Source organism: Salmo trutta, chromosome 30, assembly GCF_901001165.1.
Source record: "Salmo trutta chromosome 30, fSalTru1.1, whole genome shotgun sequence".
NCBI lineage: Eukaryota > Metazoa > Chordata > Actinopteri > Salmoniformes > Salmonidae > Salmo > Salmo trutta.
Genome location: NC_042986.1, coordinates 22,749,584 through 22,775,385, shown reverse-complemented (window position 1 = coordinate 22,775,385; position 25,802 = coordinate 22,749,584). Strand labels below are relative to the sequence as shown.

Sequence of the window (25,802 nt, the reverse complement as noted above, 5' to 3'; positions counted from 1 at the left end):
GAAACAGTTTTGTGTTTATTATGGCAAATTACACATTCTTGTAGTCTATGACATTTCAGATTTAGATATAATTTGTCCTGAAGTAGCTTGGATGTAGTGAACTACTTTTTCAAAGTAGCCTAACTGCTAGTGTGAAGTATTTGGTAGTTTGGTGTACTAACAATTACTTGCATGATTCCCTCCAATCCAACATGGGGTACGATAAACTGCTAAAGTTGTATTTCAAACTTAATATCACAGTGACTTCATCCGTTTCAACCTTTTATTCTAGAATCTAGATGGTTGTAATGTTGTCAGCAAAGGCTCCTCTGTGCTATGAAAGGGCCATTTCATCTGAATGGGCTCTTTTCACAAATAGCTTGACCACAAACTACACACTTACAAAGCAATGTATGCACTAGAGGTCTTCTTGGGTGAAAAACACTGGTAGTGTTTATTACTAGATGTGACAATACTAGTCTCAAGAACAATCAGACCCGAACCCGATTGACAAAAAAATACATTGGAGCTCATTATGATGAAAGACCAGTGGTTGTTCCCAGTGCTGACCGGCTCGCTGCTTTGAGGTAGGCCTGGTTGAAATGTAAATATGTGACCCGATGGTCTTTTGGGCAAGTCGTGTAGTTTAAAGGTAGACTCAGTGAAATTACGTTGCCACGAGCAGCAATGCAGATATTGAGATGAGCGAGATGCAAGACTTCACTCTCACAGTCACACACAGTATCTGTGCATGGGTTCACTTCACGCTGTTCAGTGTGGTAGCCAGGGCATCAAAACAGCTGAGAAGTTGAGCCTCGCGCTTCAACGCTCTTAGTTGTTGCGGAAATCGACCCACTATGCTGTTTACTTTCTGCATCTACGTCATATCGCTGAGTCTACCTTTAATTTATACTAATTACTATAATAATCTATTTGGATTACATTTGTATTACATACTACAATCACCATTTGAAAAATCACCCAATGCTGATGAAACAATAAAATGCAACCATGACATCATATTAAACATATCATAAAAATGTTATTTGTACTATCCATTTTTAAATAAGACATCGCTATATAGCCCTTGGCTTAACACAATAGCAATACGTTTTTAATAAAGATTTGAAAAAATGAACATGATTCTGTCTGCCTCCTTTCACACAATAAAGGAATCTTATAAAAACATCCCATATCTGACCAAATTATTTACAGTATTATCATACCATAACAACTTCAATTCTATTTACAAAGTTACATATTTACAGTACATGGTGGCTTGTTAGCAGCAGATATGTTTGAGTGTTTTCATATGGCTGTCATAAAGCAACACAGAGGTAGTCTTGCTGGATCTAACCATCTTTGTTGAGAACATCCCTGCATGTCACAGCTTTGACTTGGACAGAAAGTGACAGTGCTCATAGTAGGGAGGCCATTGACATGACCTCATTAAAAAACTAACATACATGAAATCTCAAGACATCTAATAGAGGCCAAATATCAGGTAATTTTTTCATAAAAATAGAGACATAAATGAATAATAACCCAATTAGAGGATTATCCAACTCAAAACTATTAACACAATCAGATTATGAACCCAACGATGAAGCTTTGTCTTAGTAAGATGTGTCTGATCTTTTCTATCCATTTCTTCTTGCTTGGCCTTTGTGTCAGGTAAGAAAAATCAGTGTGAACATAAACAATAATAAAAGAGATGCATAAAAGGGTTTAAGTAGAATAATTAAAAGATTAAAAAAGATCAGATAAGTAGATTTTTTGATGGTTTTTTTCTAGTTTTTTTTCTGTTAATTTTGTTCTCTCTTATTGGCCACAGCCCCGTAGGGTGGGGAGTAAGCACCCTTGCTGAACCTGACTATCACTCCAGGGGACTACACCATGATGGTCCACCCATTGACCCCTCTCCCATGGCTGTTGCTGAGGAACTAGATGGCTGCGAAAGGAACGGGGGAAGTTGTTCGCAAGCAAAGTAGTCCTTCAGTGGGGCAAAGAGATGGCGGATCACAGGCACACTCCAGGACTTCCCCAGCACCTTCTGCCTCTGCTGGCGACTCATGTTCTTTACATCGGTGTAGTGCTTGGGGAAGCCGAAGATCCTTGAAGTGAAAGGCAGAAGAGAAGAGAACATCTTTAATTTCCACTGAATAAAAAAATAAAATAATTGAAAATAAGTGATAAAAAATTAAATGCCATATTTCAAAATGCCTACTTCTCTAGCTCCGTGATCCACAGGTTGTCATCCACGCCTTTCTCTGATACAGGGAGCTTGCGCACGTCCTTGCCCTGCTTGAGGGAGTTCGAGTTGGTGGTGATGGTCCTCACCTTTGTGAACTGTGCAATAGAATACAAAATAAACAAGAAAGTAAGACACCAGGAAATGCTTGGATACAAACAGTCACAGGTTCTAAAGAAAGAGGGGTAGACTAACTGAAAAAAACAACAGGACAACATTTCAAAACAAACAAAGATGATCAGATTGGGACTTACTAGTTAAATGAAGATTAAATAGAAAATACATTTGAAAAATGTTCTGACCTTGGCAATTCTTCCCCTTTCAAGGCAGTCCTGAAGAAAAACCTTGTCGTTCTGGGATGCAATGATGGGTCTAGAACAGAATCAGACACAGTGAGCTATGCTAAATTGTAATTATTTCGCCACTATGGCCTATTTATTGCTTTACCTCCCTAATCTTACTACATTTGCGTTATTGACTGTACGTTTGTTTATTCCATGTGTAACTCTGTGTTGTTTGTGTAGCACTGCTTTGCTTTATCTTGGCCAGGTCGCAGTTGTAAATGAGAACTTGTTCTCAACTGGCCTACCTGGTTAAATAAAGGTGAAATAAACATTTTAAAAAGTTATTCTTATTATCGCAGAGAGATGGGCCTAAAGATGTTGTCATACTGGTGTGGTCCTGGGTTTTTGCAAAGACCCACATATCAGTAGACTATAGAGATTAATTGCACTGAATAAATCATTTTTCATCTAAGGTTTCGATAATCAAAGGGGTTGATGAGAAAAGATCATGGATCAGCTGAGTGGCTTAGTTTGGTCCAGGGTGCAGACACGTACCTGTTCATCCCAGGGATGTTGCCCCAGAAGTATCGCGCTCTGTGGGCCGGGCTCACTTTCACCGCATCCACCAGAACCGGGTTGCACTGAGAACAGACTGTCAGTTATTTGGGTTCTAAACTACAGAACATTTAGACAGTATGATTTGTATACAAATCAAGAGATCTGGTGCTGTGTTCATGTGAACTATTATATTTTCTGACTTCAAAACCGTTCATTCTGAGACCCAGACCAAAACCAGAAATACCCAGAAATATGAGCGGCAAACTTTTGTTTTAAGCTTGAACCCTAAGTTCCCCATTAGAATTCCCAATTTTCGGAGACAAAAATGTACGCAGCACGATACAACTGTTCTAAGAAGAGAATGAATGGGGTTAGCTAACCTCCAGGAAGCGGCAGATGTCGACCTTGTGGTTGTTGTTCATGAACACCACGTTCTCGAAAAACCAGAAGAACGGCCTCTGGTCGTCTTCTTTGGGCTTCATGATGTGAAGAAGCCGGTAAAACTCAAAGAAGAGTCTCCCCGTCCCCTCTACAGACAGAATGACAGAGATGTAATAATCACCCATAACACAGGGGAATAGTCGGGGAAGTCTGGTTATGCACTGTAGCTAGGCAGTGAACAACATTGCAGAGCTGATATCCACATTAGAGCTAACACAGATGTTGCACTCTGCTTGCCTATTCCAAACTAACAATGCTGTTGTACACTTCACTCTGCTGGTAATGTCTATAAGCCACACTACAAAATGCGTAGAAAATACTTAACAAATATATTTTTACTCTGTTGATCTCACAAGGTAAACTATTCAAGTGCCAGACATACCAAACAGTCCCTTCCGTGCTGGGTTCACGATGGACAGATCGTTGCAAGGGCTCCCACCAATGAGCAGATCGAACGGACCCCACTTTAGGATCTGCATTGGACAGGAGTAGTGAGGTCTGTTTTAGTACTGACCAATGTTCAAATCGACAGTAAAAGCACTGTGCTCACATTATAAGACGTACGTGCTCTTTGGTGATGAGCCGGACATCATCCACATGTATGATCTTGCCTTCATGGTTTATCTCGGAAACGGAGATGGACTCCGAACAGATTTCCGAGGCCACATATTTGTCCACCTTGAGTCCCAGCTCTTTCAGCACCAAGTAACCTAAGGGTCAAATAAAACAAATGTCCTCCTTCATAATCTGGTTAAGTGCTACTGTGCAAAGTCTGATTATTGAAGTTCCTCTTCTCGTTAGACCTTAAAAGGAGTATAATATAATTTTCACAGTAGAATCAGAACAGTAGGAAAACAGTAGAATTAGAATCAAATGGAATAGTCAAATATTCACAGTAAGATCTTCATAGTAGAAGCAGAACAAATAATAATGGAATCAAAATTAGAGTAGAATTAAAACAACACATAATACAGTAGTATTTTTGTCAGCAGAATCAGGACAACACGGAGTAGAATTAGAATGGAGGAATTCCGCCACTGCAGCTAACCTGTGCCAATCCCATCAAACAGCGAGAGGACGTTGATTGGTCGACGCAGGTTGGCAGGGATGGACGGGTATACCCGATCGGGCTCCTAGAGAGGGAAACGGTTAAGCACACTCATTCGGTTATTGACCAATAAGAGCAGTACCGGTATGTAAATGAATGTTACTAATACATCAAAACAAAAAGCATTCCATTCTAAGGTAGCGCTACGAGAAAAGATGGATTGCGGGGCCACTCACAAACTGAAAGGCACTGTTATTTGCAAAAAACTCCTGGACACGGATGTTCCAGTCAAGACGGGGTTTCAGGGCACCGTGGGCATTGTGGGGTTCACACAGGTAGCAGATCCATGGATCCACCTCCTTCAGAGAGTCAAAGGTACCTGGGCCAACCAAGATGTTTAGGCAGTCCAAACAGTAGGAGCTGGGAGAAGACATATATGTTATACCATGACCCATGTCTGGAAGGTTTAGAGTAAACAATGGCATAGGAGGCTGGTGGAGTGAGAATGGGGAGGACGGTCCCTCTTCCACCAGCCTCCACTGGAGAGCGTTAGAAGCAAATACTGTTACTCACCGGCAGCAGCTGTCGTTCCCACAGAGGATGACCTCCAGGCCAGCACAGCACACTGTACAGTATGACTGGTAGCCATCCTCATCGTATCGATAGAGAGTCTCAGTGAAGTTATCCTGTAGGGAAGAGTAGTCAGTGTTATAACTTCCCATATAAAGATTTAGTAATTGGCACAACCAGGGAAGACATGACCATCTGAAAAAAATGGAGGCAACACACCCAATATACATTTTGTTTAACATATACAGTACCAGTCAAAAGTTTGGACACACCTACTCATTCAAGGGTTTTTCTTTAATAACACATATGGAATCATGTAGTAACCAAAACAGTGTTAAACAAATCAAAATATATTTGAGACTCTTCAAAGTAGCCATCCGTTGCCTTGATGACAGTGTTGCACACTCTTGGCATTCTCTCAACCAGCTTCATGAGGTATTCACCCTGAATGCATTTCAATCAACAGGTGGGTCTTGTTAAAAGTTAATTTGTGGAATTTCTTTCCTTCTTAATGTGTTTGAGCCAATCAGTTGTGTTTCTGGAAAGAAACCACTACTAAAGGACACCAATAAGAAGAAACTTGCTTGGGCCAAAACTCTAGCAATGGACATTAGACCGGTGGAAACCTGTCCTTTGGTCTGATGAGTACAAATTTGCGATTTTTGTCTTTGTGAGATGCAGAGTAGGTGAACGGATGATCTCCGCATGTGTGGTTCCCACCGTGAAGCATGGAGGAGGAGGTGTGATGGTGCTTTAGTGACACTGTCTGTGATTTATTTAGTATTTAAGGCACACTTAACCAGCATGGCTACCACAGCATTCTGCAGCGATATGCCATCCCATCTGGTTTGCGCTTAGTGGGACTATCATTTGTTTTTCAACAGGACAATGACCCAACACACCACCATGCTGTGTAAGTGCTATTTGACCAAGGAGAGTGATGGAGCGCTGCATCAGATGACCTGTTCTCCACAATCACCCGACTTCAACCCAATTGAGATGGTTTGGGATGAGTTGGACCGCAGAGTGAAGGAAAAGCAGCCAACAAGTGCTCAGCATATGTGGGAACTCCTTCAAGACTGTTGGAAAAGCATTCCAGGTGAAGCTGGTTGAGAGAATGCCAAGAGTGTGCAAAGCTGTCATCAAGGCAAAGGGTGGCTACTTTGAAGAATCTCAAATAGTCCAAATAAAGAAAAACCCTTGAATGAGTAGGTGTGTCCAAACTTTTGACTGGTACTGTATGTTTTTGTAACCTCTCTGACCTGTACAACATGGTGAAATGTAACAAGAACCACAAGAAGAATATATGTTTTGCTTTACCTTGCATTTAAGGCAAAGGCTTCCTTCAAACAGTGGATGGAAAATCTCTATTTCGTCATCCATACAGCACAGGCAGAAAGCTTTGGAAGATAGAAAATTACAAAGTGAGTGAACAAAACAATGAATGAACCAGACTTCCAACACAATACCACTATTTAATACAAAAGTGTGACCATGTCAGCACAAGCTCTCACCTTCAATATCCAGTCTTTTCTTCTTTACTCTTTGAACCATCTCTTCTGAGAAAATAAAGATACAAAATACAGTATATTAAATGAGTGGGCAGAGACAAGTGTCAGCGCATTGAGAGAAGTAAACAAATAGGAAATACTGCCGTTGGAAGTGATTTGAAACAATTATTAACAGAGGATATCAGCGTGAAGAAACAGTAGAGAAGGCCCACCTCTGTATTTCTGGTCCGGATGTTGATAGACGTAGCCTGAGTCTTTTTTAATGTTAGACTGCTGCTTTTGTTTTTTGAGTGGTGGCTGGCAGTCTGGATTTTGATCATTTTCCCCCTTGTTGGACGAGGCACCTGTATCCTCCTCCTTCCTGAGGTTGAAGGTGCCGTTGTCCAGGTTCAGCGAGAGCTTGGTGAGACACACAGACACCTGGCTCAGGTTGTGCAGTTCGCTGTTGGTGGATTTTGCCTTTTTTTGGTCCGGTTGCTTCCCGTTGGCAATCCCTTTAGCTGTAAAATCATTAACATCATCAAAATACATCTATTTCTTTTCATACAAGTTGTTATAACATCTTCAAAATGAAAGAGAGGGATCATGTATTTAATACCCACTGGGCACAGACGTCAGTTCAACGTCTATTCCACATTGGTTCAACGTAATTTCATTGAAATGAAGTGGAAACAACATTGGCTCAACCAGTGTGTGCCCAGCGGGTAGATCCAGAAGGATATGTTAGTCAGCCTCTTAGCTTACCCTCGGTCTGGAGTGGTGGTTGGAACCCATCTGGGCCAGTGGGTTTGAAACCGCTGAAGGCCCAGTCCACCATTTCCTTGAGGAGCTCCTCCCGCTCATCTGAACCCAGTGAAAACACCTTCCTACATCTTGAAGCAGCCACCTACACGGTTACATAACACACAATCAGATGGGATACACACATACAGCAGACATTCACACACAAGCAGAGATAGACAGACTGACCTGTAAGGATTGGAATATAGCATCCCTGTACGTGACGAGGGTGGCGAAGCTATTTGCGCTGAAACATTGTGCAAACGCTCCAAATTGCAGCAGTCCCCGGGTGTTTATCTGAAACAGCCAGAATTTCACTGAGTGATAGGTACCTCGTACTGCACAACAATTCACCTTTACAATTTAATTTAAAAAACGGTATTGTCCATCAAATATGGACACTCATAACTCACACAAACACACTGAAAACAAAAACACGATGTCTCCCCTCCCCCTCACCTCAGAAAACATGCCATCCCCACACCATTCGATTTTCCGGATGTTTTTGGCTGCCTGCCGTCCCTTCCAGGGTTGGACAATCCCTGGCCACAGGGAGTATCCATCTATCTGTCCCCATACCAGATCCCCCACATTGTAGCCCTTCTGTGAATGTTTAAATGATGTATCCAATAGACAAGAAAAATAAAATAATCTGTGTGTTATTAGTTTAAGCAGACTGTTTGTCTGTTGTTGTGACTTTATGCAGAAATCCAGATAATTCCAAAAGGGTTCACATACTTTTTCTTGCCACTGTATATACATATAACAGTATAATATAATAACAGTGACAGTCTGTTGTTGATGGAGTCAACAGTACCTACCTCGTACAGGCAGGAGGATGTCTTAGATGGTCTTTCAGGGGTGGATGTGGCCATCAGCAGGGCATTGTCATCTTTAAGCTGGGGGTCAGTGAGAGAAACACTTATTTTATGCTTCCATAATATATGCACTACACAATCATATTTTATCCCCCAAAAAGTTTAAACAAAAATATAATGTACCTTGTGCTGTGTGGTCTCAGTCCAAATAACGTCATCGTCACTGTCATCAAGATCAATAATGTCAATAGACTCAGTCGTCTTTAGCGCTGCCATTGTGGGCAAATTGCAAAGAGGAGGTCAATATTTTTTGAGGACATATAAATATACAATATTTATACAATTGTCTGACAATGATCCCTTAATGAGTGTATGTGATTCTAAGTGCTATCCTTACCTGGTCTTGTGTCTGTCTGAACAGGCCTGGGTTCAGTCTCAGCAGGCTCTGTGATGTCAATCAAATCTTGAACAATAGGAATGATTAAATATGATTAAATATACAGTATATCCGTATTCACCTACGGGGTATGCAAGGTTTTTGTTCCAGCCCAGCACTCACACATGTGTCAAATAAACAACAAATAATGGTCTTCAGTCTGGAGAGAGGCTTAGTTGAATTGAGTCTGTTACTGCTGGGCTGGAACAAAAGCCTGCACACTGAGTAGCCCTTCAGAAACAGAGTTGGAGACCTCTGCTCTGAATAAACAGTTTGTCAAGTGCCACATTCCGGTAAATATGTAGTACAATCTTACCAGATGAGTTGCTCTCATGTTTTAGAGGACTTGAGGGTGATGAGGGTATGCCTTCGTTTTCACTGTGTTCTGTCTCTTCTGTGAGCCAATCATTCTCATCCCGACTACCATCACCCAGCACAGTAGCCTGGACACATATAAAGACATCCATACCAACACATATTAACAGACAGAAAAAAATAGAAAAAAATTGTATTTTCTACATTGCAAAACAATGTGACTATAATAGTAGCGTACATTACAGCAGAGCTAACACATCAACATCATTTCCTAAACAGTGCCCTCTAGTCCAGTTAGCTACACACCTGAGCGAAGACCTTGTCCCTTTGCAGAGAGCCAGAGGGGAGAGTAAGCAGGCTGCAGATCAGCCTCCGTAGGATAGATGTCTTTCCCATGGTCCTCAGCACCTGTTTCCAGTGCTGCTCCACCGTGGGCCCAGGGGAGGGAGAGTCGGCGGTAGGCTTCTCACCCTCTGAGATCATATACTCCAGGAACTCGTCGGTCAGCAGGGCCATGTCCCCCGGGACTCCACACAGCCCCATGAGGGACCCCAGCTCGGCCACCACCCTACCCGTCACCTCCAGCCTCCCAGCAGGCCTCAGCAGGATGGGAATGTTCTTCAGGGCCACGTTGGGCAGCGGCAGGCTCTCCATCAGGCTCCAGGTGGTAGCCATGTAGAAGGAGACACTGCTCTCCAGGAAAGAGTCAACGATATCGTCTTTGAGTTCTGCCTGATGTTCCGACAGGAAGTCCTTCACGCGGGCGCCCGTGTTCACCTCAACCCTCAGGAGGTGGTCCTCGTTGCCAAGGAGCGTGAGCTCCCGCCGCCTCAGGAGGCGGTCCACGGCGGGCGAGCGGAGGAAGCTGGCTGCATAGGAGTGCACCAGGCTGGAGGCCTGCTGTAGGATGTTGGCCACGTCAGAGTCACCCCATTCAAGGAGCTCCTGGAAGGCACAGAGGGGCTCCAAGGCTTGCCCCAGGAACAGCAGGCTCAGTCTGACTTTTAGGTCCCTTAGAAGGGCACACACTTGCTCCGCATCCCCCTCATTGCCCCGGGACTCAAAGTACTGCAGCAGCTCAGGCCAGGCGTCTGCCATCCTCTGCACCGTCCTGCCCAGGAAAAGGCACTGGGACGACAGGGGAAGGAGAGGGTCCAAGGGTGCCACATCGGCAAATATCTCCTTGAGGTTGTCGTTGGTGGTGGGGCAGGTGGAGTAGTGGTGGTGGATGTCTCTAACCAGCTCCAGGACCGGCTTCGGCAACGCCTTCACGCCCATGTGACACGCCCGTCCAGCCAGGCCAGGGAGACCACAGAGAGACACCAGCCCAGGGTTCAGGGCCCTGAGCCCGGTCACCAACACCTGGCTCAGCCCCGAGTCTCCACAGTAGAACACAGCCAAGTTGGCCAAGGGGAGCTCAAACCTCCTCAGAGTCTCCACCAGACAGTTCAGCTCGGCTGTACCAGCTGACACTGTGGCATCCCTGGGCTGAAGAGTGTCTAGCAGGCGCACGTGTTTGACCCCTGACCTCTGGTCAAAGTAGCCCATCAGGAGCACACTGGCCCTCTCCCGGTCTCCATCCCCTCCCAGCTCTACGCCTCGGTACAGGTAGAGGCAGTAGGGGGTCTGGGAGCAGGCGGTGGTGATGTCCTGAGGGTATTTCTGACCCAGAACGTGTCTGGCTACCTGATCCTGGGTAAGTTCTGTCCCGCGCTTTGCTGAGCTGGGCCAGTGCTTCTGGATGAGCTGCAGCAGGCTGGGGCTGAAAGGGAAAAACGTATCCTCCTTCTCCTCTGACTCTGCTGTTTGAACATCCAGTGCTATTTCCTGGTTCTGCCAGGGCCCCTCAGACATCTCCACTTCCCTAGCTTTGGGTAACAAAAATGACAACATTGAGCAACCAAAACACAAATAAAGTGGATACAGTGGACTAAAATTTCATACCAGCATTTCACACAAAAAACTAAAGAATAGAGCAGAGAGAGCGTGAAGTTGAGTCTCACAGAAGTTGAGTTGTGTCAGGGCTTTGGGTCTTTGTGGCTGTTTAGCAGCATTAGCAGGCAGCATGCTCTGTCCAGCCCGCGACTCCAGAGCATCATACTCCTGGCCATTGTGGTTGGAGTCAAAGAACACCTTGAACCAGTGTAGGAAGTCCAGGCTCGCCTCAGAGCTGCCTCCGATCAGACCCTCCACTGGGATTGACTGGGGCAGGAGAGATTTTACACATTATTAAATCACTACATGTAACAATATGCATGTTATAAAATGTAATGAGTATTATATTACATATATAATAACACCATGTTGTTACTAGAGTAATTGCAGAGTAACTACACATGTATAAGCACAATGGAATATAGACGTGTGCAGATTACACACAGTCCTACAAGACTGCAGTATATTTTTTTATTTAACCTTTATTTAACCAGGTAGGCAAGTTGAGAACAAGTTCTCATTTACAATTGCGACCTGGCCAAGATAAAGCAAAGCAGTTCGACAACACACAACAACACAGAGTTACACACGGAGTAAAACAAACACACAGTCAATAATACAGTAGAAAAATAAGTCTATATACAATGTGAGCAAATGAGGTGAGATAAGGGAGGTAAGGCAAAAAGAAGGCCATGGTGGCAAAGTAAATACAATATAGCAAGTAAAACACTGGAATGGTAGATTTGTAGTAGGAGAAAGTGCAAAGTAGAAATAGAAATAATGGGGTGCAAAGGAGCAAATTAAATAAATAAATACAGTAGGGGAAGAGGTAGTTGTTTGGGCTAAATTATAGATGGGCTATGTACAGGTGCAGTGATCTGTGAGCAGCTCTGACAGCTGGTGCTTAAAGCTAGTGAGGGAGATAAGTGTTTCCAGTTTCAGAGATTTTTGTAGTTCGTTCTAGTCATTGGCAGCAGAGAACTGGAAGGAGAGACGGCCAAAGGAGGAATTGGCTTTGGGGGTGACCAGAGAGATATACCTGCTGGAGCGCGTGCTACTATGGTGACCAGTGAGCGGAGATAAGGGGGGACTTTACCTAGCAGGGTCTTGTAGATGACCTGGAGCCAGTGGGTTTGGAGACGAGTATGAAGCGAGGGCCAGCCAACGAGAGCGTACAGGTCGCAGTGGTGGGTAGTATATGGGGCTTTGGTGACAAAACGGATGGCACTGTGATAGACTGCATCCAATTTGTTGAGTAGAGTGTTGGAGGCTATTTTGTAAATGACATCGCCAAAGTCGAGGATCGGTAGGATGGTCAGTTTTACGAGGGTATGTTTGGCAGCATGAGTGAAGGATGCTTTGTTGCGAAATAGGAAGACAATTCTAGATTTAACTTCGGATTGGAGATGCTTAATGTGAGTCTGGAAGGAGAGTTTACAGTCTAACCAGACAACTAGGTATTTGTCCACATATTCTAAGTCAGAACCGTCCAGAGCAGTGATGCTGGACGGGCGGGCAGGTGCAGGCAGCAATCGGTTGAAGAGCATGCATTTAGTTTTACTTGTATTTAAGAGCAGTTGGAGGCCACGGAAGGAGAGTTGTATGGCATTGAAGCTCGCCTGGAGGGTTGTTAACACAGTGTCCAAAGAAGGCCCAGAAGTATACAGAATGGTGTCATCTGCGTAGAGGTGGATCAGAGACTCACCAGCAGCAAGAGCGACATCATTGATGTATACAGAGAAAAGAGTTGGCCCAAGAATTGAACCCTGTGGCACCCCCATAGAGACTGCCAGAGGTCCGGACAACAGGCCCTCCGATTTGACACACTGAACTCTATCAGAGAAGTAGTTGGTGAACCAGGCGAGGCAATCATTTGAGAAACCAAGGCCATTGAGTCTGCCGATGAGGATGTGGTGATTGACAGAGTCAAAAGCTTTGGCCAGGTCAATGAATACGGCAGCACAGTATTGTTTCTTATCGATGGCAGTTACAATATCGTTTAGGAACTTGAGCGTGGCTGAGGTGCACCCATGACCAGCTCTGAAACCAGATTGCATAGCGGAGAAGGTGCGGTGGGATTCGAAATGGTCGGTAATCTGTTTGTTGACTTGGCTTTCGAAGACCTTAGAAAGGCAGGGTAGGATAGATATAGGTCTGTAGCAGTTTGGGTCAAGAGTGTCCCCTCCTTTGAAGAGGGGGATGACAGCAGCTGCTTTCCAATCTTTGGGAATCTCAGACGACACAAAAGACAGGTTGAACAGGCTAGTAATAGGGGTTACAACAATTTTGGCAGATCATTTTAGAAAGAAAGGGTCCAGATTGTCTAGCCCGGCTGATTTGTAGGGGTCCAGATTTTGCAGCTCTTTCAGAACATCAGCTGAATGGATTTGGGAGAAGGAGAAATGGGGAAGGCTTGGGCGAGTAGCTGTGGGGGGTGCAGTGCTGTTGACTGCGGTAGGGGTAGCCAGGTGGAAAGCATGGCCAGCCGTAGAAAAATGCTTATTGAAATTCTCAATTATATTATATCATGAACGTGTGTATGGCTGTAGAGTGTAACTCACTTTGATCACCCCACTCCTCCTGAAGCCGGCCTGCAGCACACTGTAGTTGTGAAGGGCATCCACCTCATCACTGGCCTGGAACCTCACTCTCTGTACGTCCACAGAACCAGGGAACAGCCAATGCATCAGCTGGCAGAACGCTGCACCTGGAACACACACATTTAGAGTCATACCCCCATGCCTGGAACTCATACAAAATAGCTAACTATGATTGTTTTACATGAGAACTTGTTCTCAACTGGCCCACCTGGTTAAATAAATAAAAACATTGATGTAGAGGAATGTTCTCTAAGTATGAAATCAGATACAAAACAGTATTATCTAGAGGCAATACATAGGCCTATAGAAATTGTAAACAGTGTGTACAATGAGCATCTAGCCTACCTGAGCAGGTTTGCTCCACCTTAGTGAACTTGGTCTGTAGAGATTCATTGAGCCAAGCCAGCAGCTCATAGCGGTTGTGTTTCTCACCAGGCTTGACTTGGACATTCACTGCCATCTCTTGGCATCCACCTGTAACAAAACCACATATCAATAACAATGTAGCTTAATAACAAAAACAAGGATCATAGTATTTGTATACGTGATATTATGTGTTAAATGCATTAATTGATATTCAGTACGGAGTGCACACTCAGCTCCACCAAAAAGGCTACTTTCAGGCACTGGCAAACATCAACGTAAACATCCATTTGCGTATTGTAAAGTTTGGGGAATCGAACATCGCAATTACAATAAAAGTAATCTACCGCTACAGTGTATCACATATAGCTACTGCCACATTGTATCGCTCTCGAACGATTCAGGGTGTTGTAACATTGTATCATTCATCTGCACTCTTGCTTTGTGCATTCGTGCTTCACGTTAACTTTCTGAATGTTCAAATAGCCTATATTAACAGTCACTATAGTCATCAAATGTTCTGATTTTAAATGTTTACACAAATCGCCAAGGGCTAAACTTACGCACGCTCAATATTCTTTTCCCGCAAAAACACCGAAGGAAATGTATTGGTATTTGGACCAATGCTGACCCAAGCAGCCACGTGTATAGTAACCATGCCGTGTTGAGAGAAAACGTGAGGGAACAGAACATTCGCAGAACTGTTTCTTCAGGTGTCCCAAATGTTATTAGAACGTTGTTATAAACAATATTTGACTAGTGTTTTAAACAAGGCTGGTAAACTGTAGCCAAAATGGCAAAACATATATTTTTCAGCATTCCAAGTAATAATAATTTTAGACATATTGGTAAATGAAAAGTCTATATCCTTCAATTACATTGTTATGTGTAACCTATGCTATTTATAAAGCTTGGTGAACGTAAAAAGTACAAAAGTTAATCAGAGACTATGAGCTAGGCTACTTGCCTATTTGCTTACGATATATCGAAAAGGATCAATATTGTTCAGACATGTGCGCTCACCTCGCTCTCCTTTCCTTTTCATGGCGTTTTCACTGTCCCAAACTCGTTGTTAGTCTGTCGTTTGGCCAAGCTAGCTTACTCACCCCTCTGGCTCCGGAATACTGGATACTTAACTCGCTGCGACTGTACAGACGCCCCATAGCTATGTCGTCCGCGGGATTCCAACCAATGATCTCTCTATGCTAATGTCTGGCGTCGCGGGATTCCAACCAATGATCTCTCTATGCTAATGATGAGTGGGGTTGGACAACGTGAAACCGCCGATCCCGCTTCGTGAGCAATTACGCAAACTAGGCTATAGCTATTTGCGCCCGCCAACCATCGAAACGCTCACTGTTTTACAGTTTCCAAGTCAGAATCGTAGGCGAAACATCGTAATCTATTGCTGTATCATTGTAGGGTTGTGTTTACGACATTGTGAGAGCCACAAGGTGTTGCAGACTATAAAGGCATAATGCCCATCAAAACGGATCTAGGCGAAATTTACTCAGCGTCTCAGATGATCGAACCTTTCTAGTGTGGCCACTAAAAGGAAGTAACCGAATGTACCAACATATTCATCACGTTCCACGACAAAACAACATTTAGGACTATACAAACACCATGGGGGTTGGTAGGGGGACCACAGGGTTGAACTTTCTTGATGTAAACATAACGCCTTCGTTCCCGAAATATGTCTAAATCTGGACAGGCTAGTGTAGTCATTTGACCATTCCGTCCTATTTAGTTGAACCATTATGTGCACAGGCCTACAGTAGCCTAGTTTTTCGGTTGTCAAATGGCAGCTCCATCGGGTCTAAAATGGCGACGGTCGAAACTAAGCTCAGTTGGGATCGACTCAAACTCCGAGTCATTTAGTTGTTAAACGAATGGATTAACATTATCCACGTTTCTATCCACAGATTGTATGTGAGGAAAATCATATCGTATAAAAAAACACGACAGCTGTGATGGAAAGTTTTGGTGTAATTGTTATAAATGTCGACAGATAGGCCTAATTTGTTCGTTCAACATGGTGGGATCGTTTTGTGTGTAATATTATTTATGTGGGAAATGGCGGTGGAAAGTTATATAAGTTATAGTATTCAGACCACTTGACTTTTTCCACATTTTGTTAAGTTATAGCCTTATTCTGAAATTGATTAAATTGTTATTTTTCTTCTCATCAGGCCTTTATGGCAGAGCAGCCAGACAGAAGCCACTCCTCAGTAAAAGGCACATGATAGCCTGCTTGGGGTTTGCCAAAAGGCACCTAAAGACTCTCAGACCATGAGAAACAAGGAGGAAACCTGGCACCATCCCTATGGTGAAGCATGGTGGTGGCTATATCATGCTGTGGGGATGTTTTTCAGCGGCAGGGCCTGGGAGATTAATCAGGGTCGAGGGAAAGATGAACAGAGCAAAGTACAGAGAGATCCTTGATGAAAACCTGCTCCAGAGCACTCAGGACCTCAGACTGGGGCGAAGGTTCACCTTCCAACAGGACAACGACCCTAAGCACACAGCCAAGACAACACAGGAGTGGACAAGTCTCTGAATGTCCTTGAGTGGCCTAGGCAGAGCCCAGACTAGAACCCGATCGAACATCTCTGGAGAGAACTGAAAATAGCTATGCAGCGACGCTCCCCATCCAACCTGACAGAGCTTGAGAGGATCTGCAGAGAAGGATGGGAGAATCTCCCCAAATACAGGTGTGCCAAGCTTGTAGCGTCATACCCAAGAAGACTCAAGGCTGTAATCGCTGCCAAAGGTGCTTCAACAAAGTACTGAGTAAAGGGTCTGAATACTTTTATAAATGAGCTATTTAAGTTTTTTATTTATTTTGAATACATTTGCAAAAATGTAAAAAAAACTGGTTTTGCTTTGTCATTATAGGGTATTGTGTGTAGATTGATCCCATTTAGAATAAAGCTGTAATGTAACAAACTGTGGAGAAAGTCAAGGGGTCTGAATACTTTACGAATGCACTGGATATATGTATATTGATAGACTTTCCATATCAGTGCCTATCACTAATAGTATGCCATTACGTCCCCAATTTGTTTTACACTACCCAAAGGGAAATATACTTCCTTTGAGAGGAAATATGTTAAATGATGCTTATGGCGGCGCAATGCGCTGAATGATGGCATGCAATAGCTCTCTGTTGTTCATGACAACTGACCTCTGTTCTGAGACCAGTGACTTGGCAGGTGTTGTCCACGTATACTATATATACAAAAGTATGTGGATACCCCTTCAAATTAGTGAATTCAGCTATTTCAGCCACACCCATTTTTTGACAGGTGTATAAAATCGAGCACACAGCCATGCAATCTCCATAGCAAACATTGTCAGTAGAATGGCCTTACTGAAGAGCTCAGTGAGTTTCAATGTGGCTCCGTCATAGGATGACACCTTTCCAACAAGTCAGTTCGTCAAATTTCTGTCCTGCCAGAGTTGCCCTGGTCAACTGTAAGTGCTGTTATTGTGAAGTGGAAACAATAGCTCAACCGGGAAGTTGTAGGCCACACAAGCTCACAGAACGGGACCACCGAGTGCTGAAGTGCGTAAACATTGTCCTCGGTTGCAACACCCACTACTGAGTTCCAAACTGCCTCTGGAAGCAACGTCAGCACAAGAGCTGTTCGGCCGGAGCTTCATGAAAAGGTTTTCCATAGCCCAGCAGCCGCACACAAGCCTAAGATCACCATGCGCAATGCCAAGCGTTGGCTGGAGTGGTGTAAAGATCGCCGCCATTGAAGCAGTGGAAACACATTCTCTGGAGTGAGGAATCACGCTTCACCATCTGGCAGTCCGACAGATGAATCTGGGTTTGGCGGATGCCAGGAGAACGCTACCTGCCCCAATGCATTGTGCCAACTGTAAAGTTTGGTGGAGGAGGAAGAATGGTCAGGGGCTGTTTGCCATGGTTCAGGCTTAGCCCCTTAGTTCCAGTGAAGGGAACTCTTAACACTACAGCATACAATAACATTCTAGATGATTCTGTACTTTGTGGCAACAGTTTGGAGAAGGTCCTTTCCTGTTTCAGCATGACAATGCCCCCATGCACAAAGCGGTCCATACAGAAATGGTTTGTACAGATCGGTGTGGAAGAACTTGACTGGCCTGCACAGAGCCCTGACCTCAACCCCATCAAACACCTTTGCAATGAATTGGACCCGACTGCGAGCCAGCCCTAATTGCCCTACATCAGTGCCCGACTTCACTAATGCTCTTGCAGCTGAATGGAAGCATGTCCCATCAGCAATGGTCCAACATCTAGTGGAAATCCTTTCCAGAAGAGTGGAGGCTGTTATAGCAGCAAAGGGGGGACCAACTCCATATTAATGGCCACGGTTTTGAAATTAGATGTTCGACAAGCAGGTGTCCACATACTTTTGGTCATGTAGTGTATGTCTCATGTGGTCTTCCTGAAGGGCTTGACCCATGAGAGGGTTTATTTATTTATTTTTATTTCACCTTTATTTAACCAGGTAGGCTAGTTGAGAACAAGTTCTCATTTTTAACTGGGACCTGGCCAAGATAAAGCAAAGCAGTTCGACACATACAACAACACTGAGTTACACATGGAATAAACAAACATACAGTCAATGATACAGTAGAAAATGTCAATATACAGTATGTGCAAATTAGGTAGGATAAGGGAGGTAAGGCAATAAATAGGCCATGGTGGCGAAGTAATTACATATAGCAATTTAACACTGGAATGGTAGATGTGCAGAAGATGAATGTGCAAGTAGAGATACTGGGGTCCAAAGGAGCAAGATAAATAAATAAAAGATGGGCTGTTTACAGATGGGCTATGTACAGGTGCAGTGATCTGTGAGCTGCTCTGACAGCTGGTGCTTAAAGCTAGAGAGGGAGATATGAGTCTCCAGCTTCAGTGATTTTTGCAGTTTGTTCCAGTCATTGGCAGCAGAGAACTGGAAGGAAAGGCGGCCAAAGGAAGAATTGGCTTTGGGGGTGACCAGTGAGATATACCTGCTGGAGTGCGTGCTACGGGTGGGTGCTGCTATGGTGACCAGTGAGCTGAGATAAGGCGGGGCTTTACCTAGCAGAGACTTGTAGATGACCTGGAGCCAGTGGGTTTGGCGACGAGTATGAAGCGAGGGCCAGCCAACGAGAGCGTACAGGTCGCAGTGGTGGGTAGTAAATGGGGCTTTGGTGACAAAACGGATGGCACTGTGATAAACTGCATCCAATTTGTTGAGTAGTGTTGGAGTCTATTTTGTAAATGACATCGCTGAAGTTGAGGATCGGTAGGATGGTCAGTTTTACGAGGGTATGTTTGGCAGCATGAGTGAAGGATGCTTTGTTGCGAAATAGGAAGCCAATTCTAGATGTAATTTTGGATTGGAGATGCTTAATGTGAGTCTAGAAGGAGAGTTTACAGTCTAACCAGACACCTAGGTATTTGTAGTTGTCCACATATTCTAAGTGAGAACCGTCCAGAGTACCGTAAAGTCCGGACTACAAGCCGCAACTTTTTTCCCAGGCTTTGAACCTCGCGGCTTAAACAATGACGCGGCTAATATATGGATTTTTCCCGCTTTCAAAACACATTCTGTGACGTGCTCAGTTTTTTGGCGGCATGAAGCTTTCATTAGACCAATGAAATTGCCGAACGGGTTAAGGTCAAACAACTTTTTAGTTTACTGTTTAGATTAAATCGAGCGCTCTCAAACTTCCCATCATTCTGATTACGGTAGTCATTTTGTCACCCTAATCATGGCAAAGACACGGAGAAATGCATATGATGCAGCTTTCAAGTTGAAGGCGATTGATCTGGCTGTTGGAAAAGGAAATAGAGCTGCTGCACGGGAGCTTGGTCTTAATGAGTAGATAAGACATTGGAAACAGCAGCGTGAGGAATTGACTCAGTACAAAAAGACAACTAAAGCTTACTGCAAATATTTTATTTTTTGTTACAAGCCGTGTTTCGTTAAAGCCTATTTATTTTTGTTACAAGCCGTGTTTCGTTAAAGCCTGTGTAAAGTTCATTTGTTTCAATGTACCGGTAGGCACCTGCGGCTTATAGACATGTGCGGCTTATTTATGTTCAAAATAATATATATTTTTTTAATTAAGTGAGTGTGGCTTATATTCAGGTGCGCTTAATAGTCCGGAAATTACGGTAATGATGCTGGACGGGCGGGCAGGGATCAGTTGAATAGCATGCATTTAGTTTTACTTGCATTTAAGAGCAGTTGGAGGCCACGGAAGGAGAGTTGTATGGCATTGAAGCTCGTCTGGAGGTTTGTTAACACAGTGTCCAAAGATGGGCCAGAGGTATACAGAATGGTGTCGTCTCCGTAGAGGTGGATCAGAGAATCACCAGCAGCAAGAGCGACATCATTGATGTATACAGAGAAGAGTCGGCCCGAGAATTGAACCCTGTTGCACCCCCATAGAGACTGCCAAAGGTCCAGACAACAGGCCCTCCGATTTGACACACTGAACTCTATCAGAGAAGTAGTTGGTGAACCAGGCGAGGCAGTCATTTGAGAAACCAAGGCTGTTGAGTCTGCTGATAAGAATGTGGTGATTGACAGAGTCGAAAGCCTTGGCAGAGTCGAAAGCGTTGGCCAGGTCGATGAATACGGCTGCACAGTAATGTCTCTTATCGATGGCGGTTATATCGTTTAGGACCTTGAGCATGGCTGAGGTGCACCCATGACCAGCTCTGAAACCAGATTGCATAGCGGAGAAGGTTCGGTGGGATTCAAAATGGTCGGTGATCTGTTTGTTAACTTGGCTTTCGAAGACCTTAGAAAGGCAGGATAGGATAGATATATGTCTGTAGCAGTTTGGGTCTAGTGTCTTCCCCTTTGAAGAGGGGGATGACCGCGGCAGCTTTCCAATCTTTGGGAATCTCAGACGATACGAAAGAGAGGTTGAACAGGCTAGTAATAGGGGTTGCAACAATTGCGGCGGATAATTGTAGGAAGAGAGGGTCAGATTGTCTAGCCCAGCTGATTTGTAGGGATCCAGATTTTGCAGCTCTTTCAGAACATCAGCTATCTGGATTTGGGTGATGGAGAAATGGGGGAGTCTTGGACAAGTTGCTGTGGGGGGTGTAGAGCTGTTGACCGGGTTATGGGTAGCCAGGTGGAAAGTATGGCCAGCTGTAGAAAAATGCTTATTGAAATTCTCAATTATCGTAGGTTTATCGGTGGTGACAGTGTTTCCTAGCTTCAGTACAGTGGACAGCTGGGAGGATGTGCTCTTATTCTCCATGGACTTTAGTGTCCCAGAACTTTTTTGAGTTTGCAAATTTCTGCTTGAAAAAGCTAGCCTTAGCTTTCCTAACTGCCTGTGTATATTTGTTCCTAACTTCCCATAAAATTGCATATCACGGGGACTATTCGATGCTAATGAAGAACGCCACAGGATTTTTTTGTGCTGGTCAAGGGCAGTCAGGTCTGAAGAGAACCAAGGGCTATATCTGTTCCTGGTTCTAAATTGGAACCCACCATACGAGACTGTACACTGTAAAACTTTTCCCCGTAAATGTACAGCATTATACTGGCACCATAGTTGCCAGTTTAATACTGTAATTTTGCTTTAGAGCAGTGATGCTGTAATATAGTTTACAGCATGATTTATGTGACATATTACAGCATCCCTGCTGTACATTTACAGCAGGGATGCTGTAATATGTTGTACAGTAAGGAAAATCATGCTGTAAACTGTTACAGCATCACTGCTGTAAAGCAAAATTACAGTATTAAACTGGCAACTATGGTGCCAGTATAATCCTGTCAATTTACAGGGAAATACCTACGGTAACATACAATTATTACTAAGCAGCATTGCAGGTTGTCTTTAGAAGACAGCTCCCTGAAATGTAATATTTTAAGAAAAACAATGTGTACAAATATTTATATTTATTCAAATTCATAATATGAATTTCACATGAATTGCACTTTAACCACAAAGAACAACATTTGAAAAGAGCAACATTACAACTCCAGATAATAGTGGAGAGAGGGAGACAGAGAGAGATACAGTGATAAGAACATTGACAAATACTAGCCAATAATGTACTTCACCATACACAAACCAAGACATCAGAATAGGTCATTCTTGAAAATACAGGATTATGTAAGAACATTTTTTAATCTAAACAGATCAATGAAAAATAGGAAAACAGTTGAACATGGAGACATTGACAAAACTATAACAAGAACTGCTTGCCTGCCTGTCTTTGAGAGAGAAATGAGAGAGATCGAGAGAAAAAGGGGCTTAGAGAGAAGGACGGATAGAAAGGAGCGAGCAGGGCTAGACTGGAGCCAGAGAAGCACGCTACTGCAAGCCAACACAGGCTCTGGGATGGCGCAAGCAGATCATTTTCAATGCCTCAACTGATTTAATATATTCTAATGTTGGGTTGTGCAGGTTCCTGGTTCGAATAAACCCTGAAGGAATCAAAGGCACAGCGAAAGCAGGAGTGAGCCGCAAGACCGGAAAGGTCGTTCAGAGGAAGCCATTGCCAATTGACCAACATGTTACACGCTTTCTCGCAGACCTGAACGAGTTTGATTGGAAAAAGTACACAAACAATAAGGAATATCATTGCAATGTAACTAAAAAATGCTAAATGTAAGTGGTGGATTAATGAATGTTCAATGCTTACCTCTATCAGCTCCAAGGTTGCAGAGGCCAACTCCTGGTATTCCATGTTAAAAACATAGAACATGCTGAAGAGCACAGAGAGGGCAGCAGAAAAGTTGGACTCACTGTCCAAAACACAGACCATCCTCCTCTCGATCGACACCATCCATTTTGAGGAACCCAATAGAGTATTTCCCGAAATACACAAAAGGGTGTTAGTGTATACTTACTAGACATCTCTAGATAGGTACCACAATACTATATATTTCTGTTCCACCTTAAATCAAATAAATGTATTACCAAGCATGATCAGCCTTGGTGTGTCTGGCAAAGGAATTTGCGCCTCGACATCAACCCAAGTTGCAGTGACCTAAAATCACAAAACATACATATACAAAATATTCAAATAATTTGTAATAGTACAGTATAAACATAAAGTTAATATGATTAATGGTAAGTATAAAAACACTATTCCTTACATCTGCCAAGAGGAACAGAGACTCGTCCTTCTCTTTGAAGTGGGTCATCAACAAAAGAATGGCAGCAGTGGCTGTTAGATCGCCATTGCCTTTTATGTAACCATCGATTTCATTCAGCAGGCACTGGATCTCTCTCCTCAACTTGGTCTTTCGTTTTTTAATGAAGTTGAAAATTCTCTTACCCTTGTTCAGGGGAGCTTGAGTCAGGTGACTGTCAATCACGAGTATTGACGTGGTCGCAGAGCCATAACTTGGTGAAAAGAGTAGGCCACTGTTCCTGGAGGTCACTGATGCTTGGAGGAGGACAAGTGTCCTATCCATTGTTACAGATCCTATCCATTCTTCATTTTATTTGAAAAAATACAAAGAAAAAAAAAAAACTGTTAGGCTATGCGCTGCACTCCATACAAGAGGACAAGCAATTCATTTTCAGAAACGTTTGAATATTTTTGTACTTCTATGCATTTTTATAATTTCCGTCCATTTTATTGCAATGCCTCGTTCCCTCATAGCGTAAACCATTTATTTTGAGGGCAAACAAACTAACTAAACTCAGCAAAAAAAGAAACGGGCTCTGGACTGGGAACTGTCGCTGGAAGCTCCGGACTGGGAATGCGCACTAGAGGCCTGATGCGTGGGGCTGGCACAGGTGGCGCCAGACTAGTAACACGCACCTCAGGGCGAGTGCGGGGAGCAGGAACAGGACACCCCGGACTGGGCAGGCGCACTGGAGGTCTGATGCGTGGGGCTGGCACAGGTGGCGCCAGACTGGTAACACGCACCTCAGGGCAAGTGCGAGGAGCAGGCACAGGGCGTACCAGGCTGAATAGACTCACTGGAGGCCGGGTACGTGGGGCAGGCACAGGATATACTGGGCCATGGAGGCGCACTTGGAGAGCTCGAGCGTGGAGTTGGCACAACCCATCCTGGCTGGATGCTCAACCTAGCTCGACAAATGCGGGGCGCGGGCACAGATCGCACCAGCCTGCGAATGCGCACTGGCGACACAGTGCTTGCATAACACGGTGCTTGCTTCGTCACTCGCTCCCCACGGTAAGCACGGGGAGTTGGCGCAGGTCTCCAAATTGACTCTGCCAATCTCCCCGTGTGCCTCCCAAATTCTTTTGGGGGGGGGGGCTGCCTCTCGCACTTGCCTCGTGGTTGGTATAGTGCCTCGTAATATCAGCGCTCCGCTTTAGCTGCCTCAATCTCCTCTTTCGGACGGCGATACTCCCCAGCCTGAATCCAGGGTCCTTTCCCGTCCAGAATTTCCTCCCAAGTCCATTCCTGTTTCTCCTGGGCACGCTGCTTGGTCCTTTGGTGGTGGGAGATTCTGTCACGACTGTCGTAAGGAGAAGCGGACCAAAGTGCAGCGTGTGTGTCGTTCCACATTTTATTTTCACTGTGAAACTTTGCAATACATACACAAATAAACTGAACGAACAAAACAAAACAAAAAACCGTGACGCAGAGTAGAAACATACACTAACTCAGAAATAACCTCCTACAAACCCAGGTGGAAAAAAACCCTACTTAAATATGATCTCCAATTAGAGACAACGAGGACCAGCTGCCTCTAATTGGAGATCATCCCAAACAAAACCCCAACATAGAAATACAAAACTAGAACCTGACAACATAGAAATAGAAAACATAGAGAGAGAAAAAACTGTCACGCCCTGACCTACTCTACCATAGAAAATAACATATTTCTATGGTCAGGACGTGACAGTAAGTTAGAGTAATTTTTACAGGAGGCTTACAATTAGTTATTAACAGTATTTTTCAGCATTTTACCCCATATGCAGTGCAATCTACAGCATTAATGGTATTTTTAATGGTACATTTAAGGTATTTTACGGTGGATTCTACAGTGTTTTACTGTTGAAATTACAAGGAAAACCAACATAGTAAAGAACATCATTAAAGCCTTTTTTATTGAATAGAAGTAACATATATCGAGTACAAAGAAATACTTTCTTGCTGCCTTTCCAAACAGTACACAAGTACAAAAACAGGACACAGGTCTTTTTGAATAACTCCCTCTTCAAACAACACGTTTAGTTTAAAAACATTTGAATGCAAAATGGAAGTACAGTATTATTGGAGAAAATATTTTTCACAAAATAGAAATATATATATATAAAAAGATGTTGCAAATCTAACATACAAAAAAAGCCTATTGATTAATCATGTTCTAAAATGCTTGATAAAATAATACATCTCAAACCAGCCTTATACAGTGCCTTCAGTAAGTATTCACACCCCTTGACTTTTTACACATTTTGCCACTGGCCTACACACAGTACCCCATAATGTCAATGTGGTATTATGTTTTTAATTAATTAAAATTCAAAATCTGAAATCTCTTGACTCATTAAGTATTCAACCCCTTTGCTAGGGCAAGCCAAAATAAGTTCAGGAATAAAAATGTGCTTACAAAAGGGACATTAAATATCCCTTTGAGCATGGTGAAGTTATTAATTACACTTTGGATGGTGTATCAATACACCCAGTCACTACAAAGATACAGGCATTCTTCCCAACTCAGTTGCCGCAGAGGAAGGAAAACTGAGGATGGATCAACAACATCGTAGTTACTCCATAATACTTACCTAATTGACAGCGTGAAACGAAGGAAACCTGTACAGAATAAAAATATTCCAAAACATGCATCCTGTTTGCAACAAGGCACTAAAGTAAGACTGCAAATAATGTAGCAAAGCAATACATTTTTGTCCTGAATACAAATCCAATACAACACATTACTGAGTACCACTCCCTATATTTCCAA

General features: G+C 43.6%; 1 protein-coding gene across 3 annotated transcripts; it reads right to left on the bottom strand.

Annotated features, from left to right (window-relative positions):
• Positions 1-404: 404 nt before the first annotated feature.
• On the bottom strand, positions 405-22,718 carry LOC115168287 (uncharacterized). Of its 3 annotated transcripts, none has more exons than XM_029723423.1 (25): positions 22,552-22,718; positions 13,872-14,000; positions 13,488-13,633; positions 10,995-11,193; positions 9,298-10,859; positions 8,993-9,119; positions 8,638-8,703; positions 8,424-8,509; positions 8,244-8,321; positions 7,882-8,025; positions 7,612-7,719; positions 7,387-7,528; positions 6,855-7,142; positions 6,646-6,690; positions 6,452-6,531; positions 5,135-5,247; positions 4,798-4,981; positions 4,562-4,646; positions 4,078-4,223; positions 3,896-3,986; positions 3,453-3,601; positions 3,070-3,155; positions 2,533-2,602; positions 2,207-2,328; positions 405-2,093 (listed from the first exon to the last, which is right to left on the bottom strand). In XM_029723423.1, exons 2-25 carry the CDS (start codon positions 13,984-13,986, stop codon positions 1,856-1,858), a joined length of 4,470 nt encoding a protein of 1,489 aa, XP_029579283.1. In that variant the 5' UTR covers positions 13,987-14,000; positions 22,552-22,718; the 3' UTR covers positions 405-1,855. The 3 variants fall into 3 exon arrangements, with proteins under 3 accessions (XP_029579283.1, XP_029579282.1, XP_029579285.1); XM_029723422.1 differs by lacking the exon at positions 22,552-22,718 and adding an exon at positions 14,913-15,254; XM_029723425.1 differs by lacking the exons at positions 405-2,093; positions 2,207-2,328; positions 2,533-2,602; ... (1 more) ...; positions 3,453-3,601; positions 22,552-22,718 and adding an exon at positions 14,913-15,265 and having other exon boundaries at positions 3,904-3,986; positions 4,064-4,223.
• Between the last annotated feature and the right edge of the window lie 3,084 nt (positions 22,719-25,802).

Excerpts from the sequence above, each read along its gene's own strand:
- LOC115168287 (XM_029723422.1), bottom strand. The coding sequence starts at position 14,934 with ATGAAAAGGAAAGGAGAGCGAG. Across the intron at positions 9,120-9,297 it reads GGGACAAGGTCTTCGCTCAG|GCTACTGTGCTGGGTGATGG; the intron begins GTGTGTAGCTAA and ends ATATGTGTCCAG. Across the intron at positions 3,602-3,895 it reads AGCACGGAAGGGACTGTTTG|AGGGGACGGGGAGACTCTTC; the intron begins GTATGTCTGGCA and ends TTCTGTCTGTAG.